Here is a 23,490-nt window from a genome sequence, read left to right on the forward strand (position 1 = left end):
GCACTTCAGCTACATCAACCTTGTTTGCGTGTGTTACTCTTTTATTCTCTTATCAGCCCTTCAGCAAAAAATAGCTTATCAAAGAAAAGAATAGTGGATAGTGAGCGCTGAGTGTTTAATACGGAGTGGACAACAAAATATTTTTTCACTGAAGTCCGATCAAAGGCTGTATGCCTAATATGCTAAGAAATTTACAGTTTTCAAAGAGTACAGTGTCAGCCGTCACTTTGCTACGAAGCACGCCAACCACACTAGCAAGCAGTCAACGAAGAAACGGGCGGCTACGGCTCAGAGGCTGGCAGCCAATGTACAGACTGCCCAAAAAGTTTGCCCACCTCTGCTCTGGAGGCACTATGTCTCTCAGCTGGCCTGGGAGCACCTTGGGGTCCCACCGGACCCCAATTTCCCCCTCACTTTAAGAGAGGGGGAAAGTTTCATGCACGTTTTTGAGTGTGTGGCATGTGAGAGAGTATACATAAATGTAGTTGCTGGTCAACCATGGCTCCACAAACATAACAATATTACTAAGTTGCTTTAGTTTAAAGTGTCATTACACAGATATTAAGCACAAATTTTTTTTTTTTATCTTAACAGTACATTGTACTATAACGTAATAACTATAACAATAACACAATCTCATCTTCATTTTAAACAACAGGCTTTTGTTATAACACAAACAGAGCCCAAAACCTTGTGTCATGCTCTGTTGAACTTACTTCTCTCCTGTGTGACTTCTCATATGTTTTATCAGAACGCTGCTCTGGATAAATCGTTTCTCACAGACAGAATAGCTGTAAGGTTTGTCTCCTGTGTGTGTTCTCATGTGGTCAGTGAGAGTACTCTATAGAAGTAGAAGTAGGAAGTAGATCTCAGGTTCAAAAAGGTTTGTGACCCCTGCTTTAGAGTAAATGCTTTCTCACAGATGGGACACCTGTAAGGTTTGTCTCTTGTGTATTCTGATGTGTTTTGTGAGATGACTCGTTTTAGTAAATGCTTTCTCACAGACAGAGCAGCTGTAAGGCCTGTCTCCCGTGTGTGTTCTCATGTGGCCTGTAAGATGACTCTTTTTAGTAAATGCTTTCTCACAGACAGAGCAGCTGTAAGGTTTGTCTCCTGTGTGTGTTCTCATATGGCTGGTGAGAGTACTCTTTAGAGTAAATGCTTTCTCACAGACAGAACAACTGTAAGGTTTGTCTCTTGTGTGTGTTCTCATGTGGTCTGTGAGGGTACTCTTTTGAGTAAATGCTTTCTCACAGACAGAACAGCTGTAAGGTTTGTCTCCGGTGTGTGTTCTCATGTGGTCTTTTAAATGATTCTTTACAGTAAATGCTTTCTCACAGATAGAACAGCTGTAAGGTTTGTCTCCTGTGTGTGTTTTCATGTGTTTTGTGAGAGTACTCTTTTGAGTAAATGCTTTCTCACAGATAGAACAGCTGTAAGGTTTGTCTCCTGTGTGTGTTCTCGTGTGGTCTGTGAGAGTGCCCTTTTTAGTAAATGCTTTCTCACAGACAGAACAGCTGTAAGGTTTGTCTCCTGTGTGTGTTCTCATGTGATCTGTGAGTGTACTCTTTTGAGTAAATGTTTTCTCACAGACAGAGCAGCTGTAAGGTTTCTCTCTTCTGTGAACTCTAAAATGTCTTTTTAAATTATTTTTTAAGCCAAATCTCTTTTTACAAACAGAGCATTGGTGTTTCTTCTCCGCAACTCCTTCAGCTGTTCCTGACACGTCCCCATTGTCCACAGTGTCTCTGGTCTCTGGTGCAGACTTGTATTTGGGGGATAGACCTGAGTTTGGTGCAGTGGTGCTTTTGGCTCTCATCTGGACTTGGTTGTAGTGGTCTCCATCTGCCTCTGTCTCCATCTGTGCAGCTGAATAGCTGATTGGAGCACACCAGTCTTCATCACTGTCAGTGTCAGAAAAGTGCTCCGTATCTCCCTCTGTCTCGGGGTGGACACGTGTCTCTGTGCTGATGTCCTCTACCTGTGTGTCCTCTCTGTGGACATGTGTCTGTGAGCTGATGTCCTCTCCCTCTGTGTCCTCTCTGTGATCAGTTTCTTTTCGTTGAGGCAGTGAGGACTCTTCTGTCTTCACACAGCCATCATTGGACTCAGGGACAGACCTGAAGAAAATAAAATAAAATCTACATAAATCAAAAACAAAAAGTTTAGAACAATTGTCCTCTGAGGACAAATCAGTCTCTGTGTCTACATAAAGTATTCTTATGTATAAAACCTGCTAACCCTGTACATGGGATTCAATTAGCACTTTATACTTCTGGCTATTCTTAAATGTCCCTGAATTCAGATGTATTTCTAATCTGATCATATTTTATAATAAATCGTGTTGAAAGTGATGGGACTCACATGTGCAGCTCCTCTTCCTCCTGTTTGATGTGCTCTTCTTCTGGTTCCTCTTTAATCTGTGGAGTCTCTGGGATTTCCTCTTTCAGAGTGAGACCAGGACTCAGAGGGGACATGTGGACACCTGCAGGAGACAATGGGCAAACAAAGATGACGATTACACAAACACAAACATACATATTGTTTGTCAGTGAAGTTGTCCATTTAGTCCAAATCCAAACGTTTTGAGATCAGGATTGTGTCGTCACACAGAATATTCAGTTCCCCTAATGTTAAACCAATGGAGGTTTGAAGATGCTAAATACAAACCTTAGCGTTCATTCAAAAGTGTTCACATACTATAATGTGATGGTTGTGTTTAGCAGCAGCTTATCGGGCTGTTACACGGCTCTTTTATACTTGTATTGTTGTTGCTAATGCGTGTCTATGGACGTACGGCACATTTGTGTTGTTTTTAACTTCCCGAGCTCTAACGTTCTACAAGTTCTGTTCATATAGACACGGCGTGATGTTTCTATCATTTGCTTTTTCTCCTCATGTCACAGAGACGCTTTAACATGTGGCTTGGACACATTAGACTTACCGGCTCTGGACAGAACGACTCTCGGGCTCAGAGTCGAGTCACATTTGTCTTCAGCAGCCGCAGTCAGACGCTCCTCCACCAAAGCTCTCAGATTTTGGCCTGTGGACATTTTACAAACCGTTTGGTTTTGTCACTTTCTTCAGTTTTCTCTCTCTTTTCCCTCCTAGCTGGTTGTCTTGGTAAAAACTCGCTCCTTCGGCGCTACTCGCTGTGGCCGCGTGGCGTGTTGCTGCCGCACACTGGTCGCCCGTGGTACTGCAGTAGAGGGACGTTTAGATCACGTCTGCAACTGGAAATAGTCAAATTATTATTGATATAGACAAAACCACGTCCATTATTGTACTATATTGTGGGGTCGATCTGGTTGATTAAAAAAAAAAGAAATAAATGTAAACACATAAACAACAAAAAGCAGTGATATTTTAAACTATTTAGCAGCTGCAAACATTTCTTTTTATCTTTTTAGAACCTTTCAGTTCTGGTTTAGATCCGCTGTTTTCATTTTCTCCATCTGTTACATTTTTTTTATCTGTTGTCGCTGATTTTTCAAGCCCAACATAGTGAAGAAAATGCTGATTTATAAATGTAGGTGTTTGATTGTTGGTTGTATTAACCAACATGTCTCTACAGCAGCCTCCAGTCACAGAACCTCTGCCAAACACTTGGATAAGGTTTATTTTGGGGAAATGTGCTTAGAAACGAGCCCAGGACACTTTTTGTGGCACCAGTTGAGGAATGTTTCTCAAACCTGCACCACTTTAGTGAAGGATTTGCTGAAAGGCTCCATTTAATAGAGGTCATTTCCTTCTGTGTGTCCAGTTGATGCAGTAAGTCAAAACTGCACTTAAATAATGATACATAATATTGTATAAGTTGATGTGACGTTGTGGTTTGACTTTAGCTTTAGCTTTGAATAACGCTGTTTGTCTTTGTGTTGTTTGTGTGTCTGTCTGCACCAAGTCACTTGTGACTTTGTGGATTCATTGCGGAGGTGATAATTGCCCCTTTTGTGTTTTTATGTTGTTATCTTCCACCTTTAAATGCTAAAGGTGAGTTAGCTGTAGCTTGTAGCTCACCAGGCTAATCATTTGTTCACATGTGGAAGGCTGCTTGTTGGTCTCAGGTGGATTTCCGAGGTATTTGTTATTTCAAACTGGTTTTATTGTAACGTTATGTTCAAACCACTAGGAAGAATAAACACTGTGGTCTTCAGGAGCCAGTCTCTTATCACAGGTGGAAAACATACGATGCATTTTCAGTGGAGGAGATGGTGATGCTACAGGAGCCACACAAACGTGTAAAATTCCTGTTGTTTCTTTGCAAATGACCTTCGCCCTCATGAGCTGGAAGAAGACATAAGCTGCTATGCCAGATATTTAACTCGGAGTCGCGTTTAGTGTCTAATAATAATAATATAGATAAGCAACGTTCGTTTTATTAAGAAATAGAACACTGCAGGGTCAACCTGAGACATTTTACCATCAGTGTTCAGCATCAGTTACTTCTTCCTTCTTTAACCTTGTTGTACCAGTAGAGGGAGGCATCTGCAACTCCATGCGCACATTTTTTTTTAGCTTCCACAGTACACTGTCCACACCCACTTCAGGTGGGGGTCGAATGTAAATGTCTCTCAAGAGTTCCATACCCTGCAAAAAGGCAGATTTAATGTCCATAGAGTGAAGCTTCCCCTTGTTTTGACTGGCAACAGCTAAAAGCAATCTAAGCAACTCACAGTGCACACGTGGGAGAGTCTATCTGTAAACTCTGAATGTTTAACTCTTCAAAACCTCTTTCTGCAAGCCGTGCCTTGAGTGTACAGACCCATCTAGTAGATACATGTTTTTGACCCCTATCTGTGACTTCCTCAAAAACATTTCTTACAGCTTAGCACGTTCAAAAGAAATATCTTTAGCAATAAGAACATCAGTGTCTACATGTTCAGACTCATTGTCTAGGTTATCAACACATCACATGTCTAATGCTTGCTTTTGTCCCTCACTACCATCTGGCTCAAGATATTGCACATTGTACCAATCTTTGTACTGCCCTTTGGCTTTCCCTGCTCTGCTAAACACTCTGGCAGTGTACTGAACACCGTCCTCTCTGTTAGTAAATGTGACCTTCTGCCCTGTTTTTAGTTTTCAATCAGAAGTTACATGACTGTCTGTTTCAGGAGGTGTCACATCAATTTGTCTGTGGTTTTCTGTCACTTCACTTTCACTGTTGTCATTGATTTGTTCTTCTTCTCCTCTTTGTTCATCATCTGAACTTTCTGGCACATCAACTGTCACTGTGGTTTTATTTTCTGAGCTGTTTTCAGGAGTATTGTGCATTATCTGTTTCTCCTCATCTTGTGCATTCACTTTACTCACCCTGGACTGATGTACATGTACAAGGATTCCCACATGTCTGATAAACACCACAGACCCGTCCTGACCAATAACTACACCTGGACCTTTCCACTCTGTACTGTCTGCTCGTTTATAGTACACTCTGTCTCCTGTCTCATACTTGTCATCTGTAGGCCTAAGCTGTTTGCGTAGTGCCCTCCTTATTCTTTTTGAGCATCTCTGTGAAAGCTCTCCTGGAGGCATGTAGTGCCACTATGTGCTGCCCTACTCTGGTGCTCATAGTTGTGCCCTCTAGAGCAGGTAGCTACTCAACCAAAACATAAGGAAGATTAGAGTTTTGACCAAATACTAGCTGGTGTGGGCTGTAACCATGCACACTGATCATACTGTTCTTAGCCATAAGGGCTCAGTCTAAGGCAATTTGCCACCCACACCAATTTTCGCTTTTCACCTTCTTGAGGAGCTCTGTCAGTGTCATGTTGTGTCTCTCCAACAAACCATTGCTCCAGGGATTGTATCCTGCTGTAGTCTTTGTCTCAATGTTGAAGTTTTCTGCCATGTCTCATATCTCCTCATAGTTGAACTCTCCATCATTGTCAGTGTAGATCCTTTTTGGTGCTCCATGGACGCTTATCCACGAGTGAATGAAAGAGTTAACAATCTCCGACCATCCTCACGATGTTTCTAGTGCTGAAGTGTGTGAAGTGGTCGATGATGTGAAGGTACCATGCCCCAGGTTCCAACTCATGTAAATCCATTGCCACTGTCTCATTGTACGCTGAGGCTAAAGGCAAACCGACAGCAGGCTTGAGTTTGGTTCTGCTGTATCTTTGACATATTTCACAGTCACAAATGATTTCTTGCAGTATGACAGGACAGGTCTTGATCAGTATTTCCAGAGCTGTGTATGAGCTTCTGCAGCCTCTCTGCAGAGGCGTGGCCAAACTGTTTGTGAAGTTTCAGAAGAACTTTATGCTTTTCTTTTATGGACATGTCTGCAATAACAACCAGGACATCAGCGTCATTACAGCTCACTTCTGCATTTACATCTCTAATGTCCACACAGTAGTGGTCTGAACTAGTGAGCTCTAGAGGCACAGGCTGCTTGAACATGATAACTGTCATTCTCCATGACAGTTCCTGTTCTCTTCAGAGACATTTTGCTCAATAAGAGAGGAATATCAGCAGGGACTACTTCAGTTTCAATGTGGCACTTTTTTTGACCTATTTTGGCTGGGAGTTTCACTTTTCTGTTGGAGTACACAACTTGACCATCTCCAAATCTAAATGGTCGGCAGCTGGGAGATTCCGTTTTAACAGTTTGTTAATTTGTCTTCTGGTAAGATCCTTCACGTAACTGTCCAGCCACGTCTGATCACACACAGTACGTGTACAAGCTGTGTCAATGATGAGAGAGCCCGAAGACTCCATTAGGAAGATCTGAGTCAGTCACAGCTTCTTTAGTAAACAGGGTGGTGTTACACTCTTCCACATTTTCATCTTGAGTCAACTTAACTTCGTTCCTCCGATGGGGACAGTCTTATGCCCAATGCCACGTGCTCTGACAAATGGTGTATCTCGTTCACCTGACATATTTGTCGATTGGATTGGTGCCTTGCTGTAGCTGCTGCCGCTGGTTCACGCTCTGTGATGGGCCATTACGTCTGAATTTTCCAGTTGGGTTTTGCTCTGTGAAAAATGCTGCCTCACATATCACATATACTATGTGATATAAGTTCTTAGGTGACACATGGAGAGATCCTGACTGCTTGGTTTGTGTTTGCAGATATCACACACTCTCCTCCAGCCCATGTTCCAGCTCAGACCTGCCTTTATCTCAGCTCAAGCTGCTCTGGCAAGAAGCATCCTTCAAATGTTCAAGTGACTGGTCAGTATTTTGAATGCTGTTGTTAATAACAGTTAAATGTCGTGTTTGTAACCATATGATTTGAATTAGGCCTAGTGTTAAAGGCCCCATATGACACTAGATTCAGATCTGTTATAATGTTGTTTACTCATCACAAACAGACCTGGAGTTGTGTTTTGTTTCATTCACATGTTTAACACACAAACCCTGCAGATTTAGACTGAGTTCTTCTGTGAAACAGAAAACACTCTATTCCACCTTGTGATGTCATGTGGTAATACAGGAAGTGCTCCACTGTTTTTAAACTCCAAACACCTTCATTAGAATCATTTGGATGATTTCAGCCCCAGAATTGCCAATTTCTACTGAACACAAGATAAAAGGTAGCTTCATGACATCACAAGGTGGAACAGAGCATTTTGAGCTTTGGAGATGTAGACATAGATGTAGAGTACTCAAATGTGTGAATGTAACAAGATGTAACTCTCGGTATGTTTCTGATGAGGTTACATTATAACACGACTTAAAGCTCACAAGAGTCAATTTTGGATAATATACGACCTTTCGTTCCGTTTGTTTTTAAAGCCTCTGCACTGTTGGAACAGTTGTTTGGACAAATGTAAGAATAACTGATGAATGATCCACTACTTGGAGCAGTGGTAGCTCAGTTCAGTATACAGTATACATCTGTAGAGTACGCGCAGTATTAAGATGCAACGCGGGATTTGTGCCATCAATAGTTAAGCTCAGTTGGTGTTGCTGATGTGGTGAGGACCCCCAAGGGAAATTCTGCTTGGGGCCCACTAAAGGATAGGGCTGCCCTGCCTGTACTACATGCAATGTATATTATGGGGAGTTGCCAGATTGGGGGCCCTCTTGTGTCTTCGGGGCCCTAAGTGACTGCTTAGTCCGCTTATAGGCTGGGCCCGCCCAGCCCCAAACCCTTCTTTCTGCATACACACATACTGCAGTCACTAAATAAAAGTACTCTACAAACCCACAGTGCTCCACACAGAGATACTGCAGTCACTAAAACCCAGGATGATAAAAGTACTCACCGAACCTCCACATGCTGCATACACAAATGCCACCACCACCACTCCAACCCCTTACTGCCTAGACCCAAACCATGATACTGCAGTCACAATAAGACTGATTAAGCTATGGTCCTAAAGTGAACCCCAGAGTACAGCAGTGTGAAGACTGCATGAAAACTAACCAAGACTAAACCCTGTCTCAAACTGAACCAGGTCTGTGATTAAACCATTTTAGGTTCAATGAGGAAAAATGTCTTTGTGAAAACCCAATGAACTGAAGGAACAACACTGCACATGTGCTAATGGTTTATTATGAAGTACAGCTCACAGCCAATCAGAAAGTAGACAAGGGTCACATGACTAAAGCCTATACAGAAAACAATACAGTTTAAACAGGTTTGAAAACAGGCTGTAAAAGTGTAAATATCAAACATTCTTACATAAGTTTATAGAAAAGTAATTTACCAATAAATACATGAATAACAAAGATATGTGTTTTTATTTTAAAACTAGATAATTTAAATATTACAGGTTTCATCTCTAACATGCTTCAACTGCTGTTACATTTGCAAAATATGTAGATTTGACTAGACTTCAAATCTGGCCTGACTTTGGGTTGTAGTTCTGATGGTTCTGGTCTGTGGTCTGGTCTCTGGTCTGGTCTCTGGTCTCTGGTCTCTGGTCTGGTCTCTGGTCTCTGGTCTCTGGTCTGGTCTCTGGTCTCTGGTCTCTGGTCTCTGGTCTCTGGTCTCTGGTCTCTGGTCTCTGGTCTCTGGTCTCTGGTCTCTGGTCTCTGGTCTCTGGTCTCTGGTCTCTGGTCTCTGGTCTCTGGTCTCTGGTCTCTGGTCTCTGGTCTGGTCTTGTTCCTGGTCTCGGGTGTTGGTTCTAGAGGAGCTCGTACTGCCTCAGGTGCATCCTCTGTATAATGTCTCGACAGTCGTTGAAGACCCTCCGGATGTTCTCTGTGTCCACAGCGCAGGTGAAGTGAGGGTAACAGTAGTGCTTCCCATCTCCACTGGCCGTGCTGATGCGCTGAGGGCAGAGGGCAGAGGTCAAACTTGGTCTGAAACAGGACTAAACCAGGACTTTTGAAGTTTTTACCAGAAATTCGTCCCTGATGAAGAATTTGGCTCGTGTCACTTTTGGATCTTCGTCAGCGTCTGAAACAGCTGCAACAGAAACCACCAATCAGAACGCAGACCCACACTAACCCCGCCCCCTGCCCTCGCCGTGTTTCAGATGCCCTCCCCGTGTTTCAGACGCCCTGCCCGTGAGTCAGATTGCCTCAGATGCCCTCACACACTTACAGTCGGGGGGGACGGTGTAGTTTTCGTATTCGGGGAAATAATCCTCCAGTTTGGATTTTCCCGCCAGAATCTTCTCAGCCAAAACGTCTTGTTTGTTCAAGAACAAGATCACGGAGATGGTCTTCAGGAACCTGCAGAGAGATCTGGGTTAGAACAGGTTTAGACCGGATTCCCCCCAGAGTCCTAGTCTAGTCCCGGTCTAGTCCTAGTCTAGTCCCGGTCTAGTCCCGGTCTAGTCCCGGTCTAGTCCCGGTTTAGTCTCGGTCTAGTCTCGGTCTAGTCTCGGTCTAGTACCAGTCTAGTACCAGTCTAGTCTCGGTCTAGTCTCGGTCTAGTCTCGGTCTAGTCCCGGTTTAGTCTCGGTCTAGTCTCGGTCTAGTCTCGGTCTAGTCTCGGTCTAGTCCCGGTCTAGTCCCGGTCTAGTACCGGTCTAGTCCCGGTCTAGTACCAGTCTAGTCTCGGTCTAGTCTCAGTTTAGTCTCGGTCTAGTCTCGGTCTAGTACCGGTCTAGTACCGGACTAGTCCCGGTCTAGTCCCGGTCTAGTCCCGATCTAGCCCCGGTCCAGACCTGTTGGTCCAGATGGACTTGAACAGGTCTAGGCTCTCTCTCAGGCGGTTGGTGGAGTTGTCTTCTCTGATCACCATGTTGTAGCTGCTGCTCGCCGCAACAAAAATGATGGCCGTCACATCTGAGGAGCAGCAGACAGTTATATAGGACATCTGACACAATCTGATGCAATACAGAATCACAGGAGGGCATCTGGGATAATACAGGAGCATGAGGAAGGATCTGACACACAGGAAGGGCATCTGACACAATCTGACACACCAGTGTCACATCTGAGGAGCAGCAGACAGTTATACAGGGCATCTGACACAATCTGAAGCAATATTGGAGCATGGCAGGGCATCTGGCACAATACAGGAGCATGGGAGAGCATCTGACAGAATCTAACACAATACAGGAGGCATCTGACACAATCTGAGACAATACAATGGCATGGGAGGGCATCTGACACAATCTAACACACTGGGATGATATTTTCTCACCATTAAAACATTGAATCCACTTCCGACGCTCGTCCCTCTGTCCTCCGACGTCAAACATGCTGCCAAAAAGTACAAGGACTTACTACTTTAAATACAATACTACTATTACTACTACTACAATAGTGTTACTGCTACTACAATACTATTAGTACCACTACAGTAGTATTAGTACTACTGCAATACTGCAGGAACTTGACTGAACTCACTGGAAGTTGACTTTGTCGACCTGGAACCGAGTCTCAAAGATCCCAGAGGTCAGTACTCTGCACCGCAACAGGTCCTGGACCAAATAGAGACTGGGTTTAATCCTGGTTCAGTCCTGGTTCAGTCTCGGTTCAGTCCTGGTTTAATCCTGGTTTAGTTCTGGTTCAGGTTTACCTGGTCTGTGGGGGTGTAGTCTTTTCTTCTGACAGAGTCCAGTCGGTCGAGGAAACTGTAGAAGAAAATAAAAGTGTTAGAATAACAGTAGTAGTAGTAGCAACTGTAGTATGTGTACTATTTTTTATTAGCTGTAGTAGTAGTAGTAGTTGCAGTGGCAGTAGTAATAGTTTTAGTAGTACTAGTATTATAGTTACTATTGAGCACAGTCGATGAGCTGATATTCGTTGGAGCGTTCGAAACAGGCCCTGACTCCCTCGTCCTCCCACAGCCTTTGAGTGTGTTCAAAGAACTCCTGCAATACACAAAGTACTTTTAAATACTACACACGATTATAACACTACTATTACACAGCCTCTGAGTGTGCTTGAAGAACTCCTGCAAAACCCTACCAGAGCTCAGAGACCTCAGCCTGTCCCTACACCTGTCCCTATACCTGCCCCTATACCTGCCCCTATACCTGTCCCTGTACCTATCCTTACACCCATCCTTACACATGTCCCTACGCCTGTCCCTATACCTGTCCCCACGCCTGTCCCTACACTTTAACCAACCAGATCCAAATACACTTCTCCTAAACCTAACTCTAACCTTGGCCTGAATGTGGAATAATATATTGTCAAAAAATAACATTTGTGAGCATAGCCACAAGTGTCCACAGTGTCCAGTGTGTATGTCCACAGTGTGTATGTCGACAGTGTGTATGTCCAGTGTGTATGTCCACAGTGTGTATGTCCACAGTGTGTATGTCTAGTGTGTATGTCCAGTGTGTATGTCCACAGTGTGTATGTCCAGAGTGTGTATGTCCAGTGTGTATGTCCACAGTGTGTATGTCCACAGTGTGTCTGTCCACAGTGTGTATGTCGATGGTGTGTATGTCGACGGTGTGTATGTCGACGGTGTGCATGTCCAAAGTGTGCATGTCCAAAGTGTGCATGTCCACAGTGTGCATGTCCACAGTCTGCATGTCCACAGTCTGCATGTCCACAGTCTGCATGTCCAGTGTCCACAGTCTGCATGTCATCAGTGTGTTCGTCCACAGTGCGCATGTCCACAGTGTGCATGTCCACAGTGAGCATGTCCACAGTGTCCATGTCCACAGTGTCCATGTCATCAGAGGTTTATTTGCATATTTACATGTTTAGATTTTATGTTTTAAGTTGTGCCTTCACACATATTTAATATTTGTCTGTGTGTTTAAATGTCTAATGAACTTCCTGCCTGTCTTATCTCCTGTCGACCAATCAGAGCGCCCCCCTGAGCGGGCTAACGAGCCCCCGCTGACATCACACATCACAGGTGAGTCCCAAGTGAGGTCATTACCGCTAGTGGAGCATGCTAATACACACGCTAATCACACACTAACGACACACTAAGCTAACAGAGCAAGGCATCATGGTCTCTATGTACTCAGTTTCATAAAAAGATTAAAATTAGACAAGTTCATCTGACATCTGACACACAGGGATATAGGAGGATGGGAGAACATATGACACATAATATGAAAGGGCATCTGGCTCACCTCTGTGTACTCAAAATCAGACAAGGGGGCGATGCTCTTGATGTAGTCGACTCTGTGCTGATTCTGAGGGTTCCCCAGAGCCACAGGCGGTGCCAGCGAGCTCATGGCTGTGATTATGGTCTGACAGGTGGGACAAGAGCAGCCAGGAGTAGAGAAGAAGGTCAGGTTAAATTGTTGTACTAATGATAATATTTTACATTTGTATGATTGCTCTTAACAGTGTTAAAGCCCCACTGCAGGGCATTTCTTCGGGACATACCACAATGGCATCCTTCACATTCTTACGGATGTCCTGAGTCTTCTGCTGCTTCTCTCTGAAACAAAACCACCGCTTCAGTTAGTGTCCTGTGTCTACCTGATCTGCATCGCTAAATGTGTCCCTGTGTACAGACTGTGTCCTCCATGCTTGATCCATGGCTCTGGCTGCAACTCTGTGTACAGACCACAGTCTGTGCTCACCTTATTCTGAAAGTCACTGTGGGCGCTGCTGTTGTCATTGGGGTTATATTATTTTACATGGGGCTGTTGATCTTTACAGCAAATAAGTTCTATAGGGACTACAGAGCTGTTTTAAAGCCTCCAGAGAGTCAGTGCAGTGTTGACTTGTTGGTCATATGAACACTGAACATTTTACACAAATAAACATACTTTATACCATATTTTAGTGGCAGAACTTTTCTCAAATCTCCATTGAAATGAATGAGATTCCCACTTAACCATAAGTGCCACCACAAAGAAAGTGCGATTTAGTAGTATTTTGAGGTAAAAGTGGACGAGGCAGAATAAGGTCAATAGAAGTGAGTGTGATGTCACCCATAGCATTCTACTCCAGCCAAATGAAGCTTGCCAAGGCTACCGATTATATGGGCAAATTTAGAACCAAGTTCCTTATTTGGAATTTTGACTGTGAGTATCAAAGCAACCAAAGAGCCAATCTGGAGCACTGCTGTTGAAATTGCACCACTGGTTTAGCAGGGAGCAGGCGCTTAGCAACGCTGTAAATCCAACCTCTTGCTAATGCTAGTGGGAACGACCTTGGGGAAAGAAGGCATCAGATTTGTCTGTTATTAATGTTCATATCTTGATTTATGAACAAAATAGCTAAATAAAAAGGATCATGAAGAGCGGGTTAATACAAACATTTTAAGACCAAAACGATGTTTGACAGCAGCAGTTACAGAGAGAAGGGCAAAGGTTGATAGAGCCAGAAGCACGGCCATGATTACTTCCTGTTTGCAGCTAGCAGCTTAGCCATGTCCATTTATATATACAGTCTAAGGTACAGACTGTGGCCGTGTCCCAATTCACCAAATGCATACCCTTCGAAGCACCATTCGAAGTACCCGCCCAAAAATGTGTACTCCTCAGTGTAGCCGCCATCTTGCCGAAATGGGACAGGCCTACACCACTGACCGTACTTCCACCGCTGTCTTTGCGCATGCGTAACATACGATATGTATGTTATTTCTAATTATTTATTATTTAATAGAAGAAGAGTCAAGGTGTTGTCGCAGCCGTTTAATTCCTTACAACATTCAATCTAAACAGAAATAATGTTTCCCTTTGAATATCAATAGGAAAATATAAGGTTCGATATGATTTTTCTTTCCCAATTGTTGCTACTTCATAACTTAAACACACCTTGTTAAAACGTAATAAAAGAGACAGACGTAACAATATAATTTTTACATTCATAGTCTATAAACCAGAGAACACTGATTAGTTGTACATAAAGTGGAATATTGCAGTTTAATGATTCGGTATTTTGGCCAAGTTTAATTTGATCTGTGGCTAAACTACTTTCATACCAGCAGAGGGCGCTGTTTACCTTTTATCCCGTGTGCCAGCTTATTTCATCTTATTATTGGGGGACCCTATAAAAACTGTCACAGTCACGTCTCAGGACTCTCTTCTGTCCTTTCCTGAGAGTCCGTTGCTTCATTGTTCACATTACCTGTGTGGAACTCATTAAACTCTTCTGACTTTATGTGCCAGTCTCTTGGTCTTTGGCGCTTACACCAAAAACAAACATTCTTACATTATTCTCATTATTGCAATAATAATTTCTAATGATAATAATGTGTTATTCTTCTTATTGTCTGGGAATAACTGCACATTCCTTTATTTAATGTAACACTCCCCTTTTAATCATCAAACACACGGCCTGTACTTATCTTTATTCAGATTTAACAGTTTCATGTCACACTGTTGTAGATGAAGTAAACCAGTACAAACATTTGAACGTGTATTGCGCAGCGGACTTCGTTTTCCTCTTTTTTGTGTAGGTGCGGTGCATGATGGGATATAGCAGTGCGCGAAGTCTGCATGGATGCTCGCTTTGGCTACGGTCGATCTCCCTAGAAACGCTGGGCACATTGTCGTCCGCATTTGTCGGGTGCGTTGAAATGGGACAGCTCTTGTCGCACCGGAAATTACGTAATGCCCTTCGATGAACACTTCGAATGGTGCATCTAAGGACATTTTGGTGAATTGGGACACGGCCTGTGTGTGCTGTCCCTTTTAAGGACAGATGGTGCTCTTTAGTGAGCGCATCTGTGTTTTATTTTTGTAAAAGAAGTTAATGGAGCAGCCATGTTCTCTCTGCCAGCAACGTGGATCGATCTGTAATAAGAAGTGGATAAGTCACTCCCCTTCTGTCCCAGGGCAAGATCGCCTAGTGGCCACTCTAGGTACTGCAGCCTAGGCCTAGAAAGAAGAAAGAATTCTCCCATAGAGCAGACAGGGACCTACAGCTTTCACAAAGGTTGGATTTTGGGGGGATTCTTTCTATTTTCACAACTTAGCTTTGCAAGATTTACCCTAGCTGCACTCTGAGCCTGCACTAGCTCCACTCTGGCAGCTGTCGCACATTTCTGACACTACAAGGGTTGGAGGCACTAGCCCATATTGAAGAAGTAATGCAGAAGAGAAAATTATTTTTGGGCCCATGCACCAATAAGCACAGGCTATTGAAAACAATACAATGACATTTTGGGTTCACCGTCCAGATTTGATTATACTGCAGTTCATGTTAAAAAGTGCTGAAATGCTTTTGCATTTGTACCTATGCTAATTGGTAATGATTATGAATAACAATAGAAATTCCTCTAGAATAGCTAGCAGCAGCTTATTTGAGCACCTAGCTACTGCTTACCTGTGCTAGCATTTGTTAGTCATGTTTTAATATGACTTACTGTCTTTTATTTCCTGCATGCAGAAACTTAAAAGTTTGACCCAATGAAGCAATAAACATGGTCCAAAGTCATTCAGCGTTGTCTTCATTTAAAGTCTGTTCGCTGTTTGCCAAACTACACAGTCATCTATTGAAGGCAGAATAGTAAAAAGGCATTCCTCCATCAAGAATATACCACAGCAATTACCATGGCAACTCCTCAAAACCAGGCATTAGAAGAAACTATGGAGACCTGGGGACCAGGATCAGCCAAGGTTCCAGCGTATCCATCGCTGCTGCCACGGCTCGGGCAAAAGCAGAGGTCACTAAGGTGCAAATGTCATATGCACAAAAAAAGCTAAAATATTAAAGGAGCAAGCAGAACAACTTAAGAAAAAAGCTGAACTCAATGCAGATCTGCACCTACTCAAGTCACAGAGAAAGGTCACAGCAGCCATAGCTGAGTCTCAAGCTTGAGAGTCGTTTATCCAGGAGGACGTAGACCCACAAAAGTACTAACTAGGCACCATGCCACCCCTCGACTCAAAATATCTGCTGCCACCCACCAGAAAGAACAACAAAACAAACTATACTGAGTTAAGCGACCACTCACTAAGCCAAGGCTTTCAGCCAATGCTACAAGTAGATGCTAGTTCAATACAGTGCAGCAGGAAATGACAGTCCCTACACAGTAAAACAGCTCAGTGGATCCAGCCCACTATTCCCAGTGTAATACCTGTACCTGATCACAGTTCCACTGTAGCTAGACTTGCCTGCCAGATGACTTGGCCGTCAGTCCACTGAGTACCTCAGAGCAGGTCTTCAAATGAAGTGGCATGTGAAGTTAAGCAGACATTCTTAAGAAAATCTGAGATTTGCACCAATACTATTGACACTATCATGTATTGGTCTGAAACCAGGTATCTGTACTCGTACTCATCAATGTGGTGCCAACACCAAGAACCGATACCACTCTTAACTGTATTGCGTTTTATTTTATGCTCACAGTTCGCCTCTCAGTTGTGCACGAGGCTCTGTGCAGACAGTAATCTGATGTGACTGTCACATGAAAAATGAAAATATTTAGGAAGGTTCTTATAGTTCATAAAGGGTCTCAGTGCAGAGCTTGTGTTTATGTAGTAGCATCCTAATGTGGGTGAGTGGTGCTGGCATGTATTGGGAATTGGGTGGTGGATAAACAACAGACCAAGGCTGTTGTGGTGGACATTGCAGTACCAAGTGATGTGTACATCAGGAAAAAGGACCGCAAGAAACTAGAGACATACTCAGCTCAAAGAGCTGGAGAAGGCCTGGAAGGTGAAGGCATCAGTAGTGCTTGTGGTCATCGGAGCACTCAGGGCAGTGACCCCCAAACTGGAGGAGTGGCTACAGCAGATCCTGGGAAAAACATCAGACATCTCAGTCCACAAAGGTGCAGTACTAGGAACAGCAAAGATACTGTAGAACCCTCAAGCTCCCAGGCAGAGGACCTGAGCGTGGAAAAAAGGCATGAGACCACTGTAATAGAACCCCTGTAAAAATAATGTCTGGTATCGGCAAGTACTCTAAAATAAAGTACTTGTACTCATTTTGGACAAAGTGGTATCGATGCATCTCTAGTCTCGCTAAATGACACACTTTTCAGTGGATCTGACATGAACAATAATTGACCCATTTCTGCAAAGAACCAAATGCTGTCACAGACAAAGTTCAACAGATGTTTTACTGTTTTAGTATGTGAGAAACACTGTGATTCTTGTGTTTTTGTGGTTTGAGGGTAATGACCCACAGAAACCCATCAGCGAGTTCAGGGTGACAGTGCATGTGTATGGGAACAGTCATCAGTCATCGCCATATACTGTCTCTACGTGCCGGACTTGAAAAGGTAAACCCCAAAAGAAAAAGAGTTTATCATTCCCAACTTCTACTTTGATGATGGGCTCACATCTTTTCCCACTGTCAAACATCACAACATTAGGCTACACAAAGTGGCATCCAACAGAAATGATGTCAGGCAAGTGTTCCCTCATCAGACAGAGCCAAAGATTTGAAAGATTTGGATCTCAGTGCTGATCCGTTGCCCCTACAAAAAAGTTTCGGTCAGGAGTCACATTCTGTGTGTCTCAAGAAGAAAAACCTGAGACAAAAAGAGGTTATGTCTACAGTTAACAGTCTGTTTGACCCCCTTGGATTCGCTGCACCAGTTGCTCTAGGAGGAAAGAGCATAATGCAAGAACTTTTAACTTGAGCAGTATGAGCTGAGCTTCCAGGTGAAAAACAAGCAATGAAAAATGTGAAGAAACTCTAGCAAAAGAACTAGAACAGTTACAAATCCCCAGACCAAACAGCCTCTGTGTATAGAAACACAAGGCATACACTGTGACTCTCATATAGGCTTCAAATCCATGCTGGCTCTTCACCCAGTGCACACTATCTGACATCTTGAACAGTGTGCTGTGTGCACTTGTTTGTGGTTGAGATGGCAGACTATCAAAGATGAAACTGACATCGACAAAGTGACATTCCATACTGATAGTAAAATTGTGTTTGTGTTTATAACACTTCACATTGTTTCTAAGTTTGTGTGTCTAACAGGGCTGCCATAATCAGAAAGTCCAGTGGCACTTCATTAGTGCTGAAGAAAACTCTGCAGACCATGGGACCCACCCAGTCACTGCTGCTGTTCTCAAAAACATCAACTGGTTTTCTGGACCTGTCCTTCAGCCTCACCACAGCCACTTAGTGCTGGCAGGTTTTGAGTTGGTGCAACCCGATACAGATCAAGAGTGTTGTAGTCACCACACTGAGCACAAAAGGCAAACTAGCTAACAGATCTGAGAGATTTTCCACTTGGAATTCTCCAATCTGAGCTGTTTATAGTCTAATCAAAAAAGCAAAAAACATGTCAAAAACTCCACAAAACAACACAAGTGACACTGATATCAGTGTGCAAGCGAAACTTCAACTCCAGCTCAAAAAACAAAGTCCACTCAAAGTTAACCCCATTTCTAAACAAAGATGGACTGGGTGGGTCGCACATCTTTAGCCGACCTGGATTTTGAAGAAAAACATCCTCTCATCATTCCAAAGAGCCATGTTACCATTCTATTAATCAGACATTATTACAAACAAGTTGCCCACCAGTCCCTCTATTTTTCAGCAGGATTATGGATAATTGGAGGTAAGACTTGTGTCTGGTGTCATACACACATGTGTCACCTGCAAGGACGGGCAAATGACACAACAAATGTCCAAGTTGCCATCAGACAGACTTACCCCTGACCCACGTTTTACGCAGGCAGGTTCAGATGTTTTTGGCCCATGGACCGACATGCTGAAAGTAAAAGTTGGGCTCTTAGCTTTTCTTGTCTCAGCACCATAGCAGTGCATGTTGTTATTGAATCTGTGACTACAGTGAGCTTTATTCATGGCCTCAGACCTTTCACACTAAGAGGACCAGTCTAAATGCTTAGATCAGACAGAGGAGCAAACTTCATAAATGCATATAAAGAGGAGTCTAGGGAGGGCAGAATACTATGTCCTGCCTGATCTGTGTCGCTAGCTTTCCACTGTGTATACTGTGACTGTGTGGTAGGATCTGGACTGTTTTATGGTTAATATAATATATCATAATTCTCATAATTACTGTGTCTATCCATATGAAACAAAAACTGTCTCAAAGTTCAGCATCTTCTCTGTCAGTATAAATAAACTGATGTCAAATGATTTTGTTTAAATATAGTTTGTGGAGGAAATGTCTCACTCTGCATTGAAGCCGTCCACGTGAAGGATCCTCATCTGTTTGACGATAGTGCTTTTCCCAGATTCACCAGCTCCTGCAACAAAGGAGCTTGTTTGGCTCTGGTTTAGTCATAGCTCAGTCCTGCTTTAGTCCTGGTTACTTTTGGTTCAGTCCTGGTTCAGTACAAGACTAGGCCTGGTTTAGTCCTGGTCTTGTCCTGGTCTAGTCCTGGTCTAGTTCTAGTTCAGTCCTGGTCTAGTACTGGTTTAGTACTGGTTCAGTTCTGGTCTAGTCCTGGTCTAGGCCTGTTCAGTCTTGGTTCAGTGCTGGTCTTGTCCTGGCCTAGTCCTGGTTCAGTCCTGGTTCAGTTTAGTCCTGGTCTTACCCAGCAGCAGCAGTCTGTGTGTGGCTTTATAAGCTTGTCTTTCTTTCTGAAGTTGTCGTTCAATTTTTTTATTTGCTTCACGCTTTGCTTTTTCATCAAGACGTTCCTCCTCCGTCTGCCCTCCGAGACACCCCATCAGGACCTGGAACCAGCAACCCACTGGTGAGGGGGCAGAGTCTAACCCTCAACCTTCTTACTGAGAAGAAAGTAACCACTCTGCCACTCACCTGTTTGCCTCAGTTTGAGTTCAGATCCATGAACCAATCAGCATCCTGCAAATGAAGAGACTGCATATGTAAAATGCATATATAAAGGCATGTATGTATTTATGTGTTTCTGTAGATTGTGTGTTTGTGTACAGCATTTAAAAGTATAGATATAAGGTCTCATGTTATGTGTGTTTCCATACACTTTATGTATTTATTTAAAAGTAAGCCTTTACATGTACTTCAGTTAGTTTGAGTAAAGCTGTTTCCATAATTACACGTACATATGTATAGAATATAGTATACAAATATTTGAGTACAAGTTTTTAATGACTTTCCATAGACTTTAAGCATATGTATGTATATAGTGTATAAGTATTTAACTACATATAGAACACAGAGTGGTTGTGTTTCCCAGGAGTTTGTTTGAGTTTCGAAGCATCGCTCTGAGACGAACGTCCCGAAGGAAAAAGTCAACACAAAAACATGAAAACAGGACGCACTAATGAGATAGAAACACCACTACAGTATTACACTTTGACAACTACACACTTTTACAATTACAAGTTATGTAATCAAAGACATGTTTAAGACACACACAGAGACACAGGGACAGAGACAGGTTTAAAGAGTTTAAAATAATTTGATCTAAAGAGGCTCAGGTCCCAGAGGAGGAGGCATCTAACTGATGTGTGTGGTTACCACGGCAACCATCGCTAACGAGCTGCTAACGACCCACAAGGACTTCATTTAACACTGTACACTGTACACTTAAACACTACAGCTAATGATACAACTAATACTGCTACGACCACTACTGCAACTACTACTAATGCCACTACTGCAACTACTACAACAACTACTACTAAAGCTAAAGACCCATCAGGACTTCATGTAATAGTATAATGTAAAGCTAATGTTACTACTTCTACTGCTACTACTAAATATTAATGTTTTATTCTAAACTCAGAAATGTAAAGTATTTTAACAATTGATCACAAATACATAATTAAAACATATCAAAGTAACAGATAAAAGTTCCATGTTGTATCATTAGAAAACATGAGCCTGACCTGAGCGCGCCTCCTCCGTCTGCTCTCTCTCCTCACTCTCACCTGTTTAACCCAGCCTCGCACACCCCATCTCCTCTCTCACTCTGGTCTCACTGGGACCAGCCTCAGCCCTGCCCCAGATGCCCTCCCACACTCCCATATCCACTCCCATCCTCCTGTATCCCTGTGTGTCAGATGCCCTCCCACACACCTGTATCCCTGTGTGTCAGATGCCCTCCCATTCTCCTATATCTCTAGTGTTTAGTAAATCTTCAGATGTTGGATGCCCTTCCTCACAAGCTGTAAGCTGTAAAAACACAGGAGTTAGTTCAGTGTTTCAGTTTTTCAGTTTATTGACATTTTAAATAATAATTTTTACAGTGAGCAGCAGATTGTCCTCAAACACGACACCAAGGAAAACTACACCTCCCAGAATGCATCAGGAATAAATACTCTGTGGTCATATGTACAGTATGCACAGGTCATGTGACGCAGCAGCAGCCAATCAGCTGTGAGCGCCGCCAAATACACGGACATTTAAAACACCAGAAATCAAACACCTCCGGTCCTGCAAGCCGGTTTAAACCACTGAACGAAACAGGTCCCATGAGGAAATAAAAGGTTAGGGTTTAGAGCTATAGAGAAGCTATATTCGCTGAAAACAAGACAGTTTCACTTTCATTTCTGACAATTCTGAGTCCCCTACCCCTTTGCTAAGTCACTCCCCCTTCAGAACACTATCACAACACAGTCATTGTGCATCCCACTAATGAAACTAACATCAGGTTTGTCAAGTTGTAGTGTACAGTTTTGTATCATGTTTTTGTATGTTCATGGAGAGTTGTCATGTGGGAGGATGGGTGACGTAGGCTCGTGGGTGGAGCACTGCACAGAAGCTTACACCTAAACATAAGGAGAGTTCAAATAGGGCCTGGGAGAGATCACTAAAATACTCAAACATGCATGGATGACATCTAAAACCTCTTCAGGCAGGTTTTTGATGAGAGAACATGGTAGAAAGCTGCATAAAGTGGTAGAACAGCCCCTCTTTAAGATGAGACCCAGGGGGTTTAGGGTCAGTCTCAGGAAACACTTTACTATAGGAGCTACTGGAGGAAATCTGCAGAGTTCAAAAGTTGTTTAAAACCCAAATGCAGGAAACAGGAGCTTTAAAACAAAACAGATTATGGACATAACATTCTGATGAAAAATTCAAAACAAGGATTTAAAATTGAAACAAATCTTCAAATTGAGACGTTTTAAAATTCTAGTTCCAAAAAGACTTTTCAGTGGTTTAACACATGTTCAAATAAAAACACACTTTTTTGTGGATTCAGGCATTTGGAGTTTGTGTTTCAGGCCAAAGAGAAGACACATGATCAAATCTAGCACATGGTTTGGTCCATTTGACACAAAAACAGATTTAAACATTTTAAACACATCATGCTGTGAGTGTTTTTACAGTGTTTGCTTCAGTCCAAAAAAAAAAAAAGACAACATTGAAATAAACTGATATAAAAGCTTTAAACATGAGGCGACGTGAGGACTCCAGCTCCGTTTGAAATACTTCAAATACTTTAAATACTTCAAATACAAAAACATGAAGGACAGTGAGCGACAGCAGGGGGTGCTGTCATATGTACACATTTACATCAGAACAACAGAACAACAAGAGCAGTGCAAGAAAATAAAAAAATAAACCAAACAACTCTACAAATAAAACAGGACCTAGTTTAGTCCAGGTTTACTCCAGGTTTAGACCTGGTTTAGACCTGGTTTAGACCTGGTTTAATCTTTGTTTAGACTTGGTTTAGTCCTGGTTTAGTCCCGGTTAAATCCTGGTTTAGTCCTGGTTTAGTCCTGGTTTAGTCCTGGTTTAGCCCAGGTTTAGACTTGTTTTATTCCTGGTTTAGTCCTGGTTTATTCCTGGTTTAATCCTGGTTTAGTCCCGGTTAAATCCTGGTTTAGTCCTGGTTTAGCCCAGGTTTAGACTTGTTTTATTCCTGGTTTATTCCTGGCTTAGTCCTGGTTTAGTCCTGGTTTAGTCCTGGTTTAGTCCTGGTTTAGTCCTGGTTTAATCCTGGTTTAGTCCAGGTTTAGACTTGTTTTATTCCTGGTTTAGTCCAGGTTTGTCCTGGTTTATTTGGGAGAAGTGCATGGCTTCATGAACACTCAGTGATTCTCTTCCTTTTGTCAGTAGTGTCTCCTCATCTTCTTGTCTCCCCTCCGCCCTCTTCATCTCCTCCTCTCCTTTCCTTTCTCCATGTCTCCTCTTGTGGAGTAGTCTCAGGCTGAATTCAAATACTCCAGAGCGACTTCATAACAGAACTTGTACTGCTCCTGAAAACAAACACAGTCGCTGTAAAAACCAGGAAGAGGAGGGGCCTGTCCAGAGGAGTCCAGTCAGACCACAGACTGTATGTCAGAGGAACGAGAGAGTGTGACATCACCCACAACGCTTGGCTCCAAATGGAGCT

The 23,490-nt window shown here is 42.9% G+C and overlaps 3 protein-coding genes across 4 annotated transcripts in view; all 3 read right to left on the minus strand.

Moving 5' to 3' along the window:
- Nucleotides 1–552: 552 nt before the first annotated feature.
- On the minus strand, nt 553–3,147 carry LOC129457239 (zinc finger protein 135-like). The gene is made up of 3 exons (XM_055230178.1): nt 2,945–3,147; nt 2,365–2,485; nt 553–2,120 (listed from the first exon to the last, which is right to left on the minus strand). Exons 1-3 carry the CDS (start codon nt 3,051–3,053, stop codon nt 917–919), a joined length of 1,434 nt encoding a protein of 477 aa, XP_055086153.1. The 5' UTR covers nt 3,054–3,147; the 3' UTR covers nt 553–916.
- Nucleotides 3,148–9,071: 5,924 nt separating this feature from the next.
- On the minus strand, nt 9,072–21,058 carry LOC117388025 (guanine nucleotide-binding protein G(olf) subunit alpha-like). The gene is made up of 15 exons (XM_055230183.1): nt 21,035–21,058; nt 19,983–20,027; nt 19,756–19,897; nt 19,392–19,464; nt 15,611–15,615; nt 12,716–12,768; nt 12,457–12,576; nt 11,132–11,229; nt 10,935–10,989; nt 10,763–10,836; nt 10,557–10,615; nt 10,075–10,195; nt 9,507–9,637; nt 9,301–9,368; nt 9,072–9,231 (listed from the first exon to the last, which is right to left on the minus strand). Exons 3-15 carry the CDS (start codon nt 19,889–19,891, stop codon nt 9,085–9,087), a joined length of 1,140 nt encoding a protein of 379 aa, XP_055086158.1. The 5' UTR covers nt 19,892–19,897; nt 19,983–20,027; nt 21,035–21,058; the 3' UTR covers nt 9,072–9,084.
- A 297-nt stretch (nt 21,059–21,355) lies between these two features.
- Nucleotides 21,356–23,490, minus strand: part of LOC117388029 (receptor-type tyrosine-protein phosphatase mu-like) — a 107,901-nt gene continuing 105,766 nt past the window's right edge. For both annotated transcript variants that reach the window (XM_055230174.1, XM_055230173.1), the window contains one exon: nt 21,356–23,353. In XM_055230174.1, the coding sequence (XP_055086149.1) occupies nt 23,300–23,353 (54 nt within the window). In that variant the 3' untranslated portion in view covers nt 21,356–23,299. The remainder of the gene's footprint in view (nt 23,354–23,490) is intronic.

Source organism: Periophthalmus magnuspinnatus, chromosome 20 (assembly GCF_009829125.3).
Source record: "Periophthalmus magnuspinnatus isolate fPerMag1 chromosome 20, fPerMag1.2.pri, whole genome shotgun sequence".
Classification (NCBI taxonomy): Eukaryota; Metazoa; Chordata; class Actinopteri; order Gobiiformes; family Gobiidae; genus Periophthalmus; species Periophthalmus magnuspinnatus.

Excerpts from the sequence above, each read along its gene's own strand:
- LOC129457239 (XM_055230178.1), bottom strand. The coding sequence starts at position 3,053 with ATGTCCACAGGCCAAAATCTGAGAGCTTTGGTGGAGGAGCGTCTGACT. Across the intron at positions 2,486-2,944 it reads AGTCGTTCTGTCCAGAGCCG|GTGTCCACATGTCCCCTCTG; the intron begins GTAAGTCTAATG and ends TGTCTCCTGCAG. Across the intron at positions 2,121-2,364 it reads GAGGAAGAGGAGCTGCACAT|GTCTGTCCCTGAGTCCAATG; the intron begins GTGAGTCCCATC and ends TATTTTCTTCAG.
- LOC117388025 (XM_055230183.1), bottom strand. The coding sequence starts at position 19,891 with ATGGGGTGTCTCGGAGGGCAGACGGAGGAGGAACGTCTTGATGAAAAA. Across the intron at positions 10,990-11,131 it reads CTCATCGACTGTGCTCAATA|TTTCCTCGACCGACTGGACT; the intron begins GTAACTATAATA and ends TTTCTTCTACAG. Across the intron at positions 10,837-10,934 it reads ACTACACCCCCACAGACCAG|GACCTGTTGCGGTGCAGAGT; the intron begins GTAAACCTGAAC and ends TATTTGGTCCAG.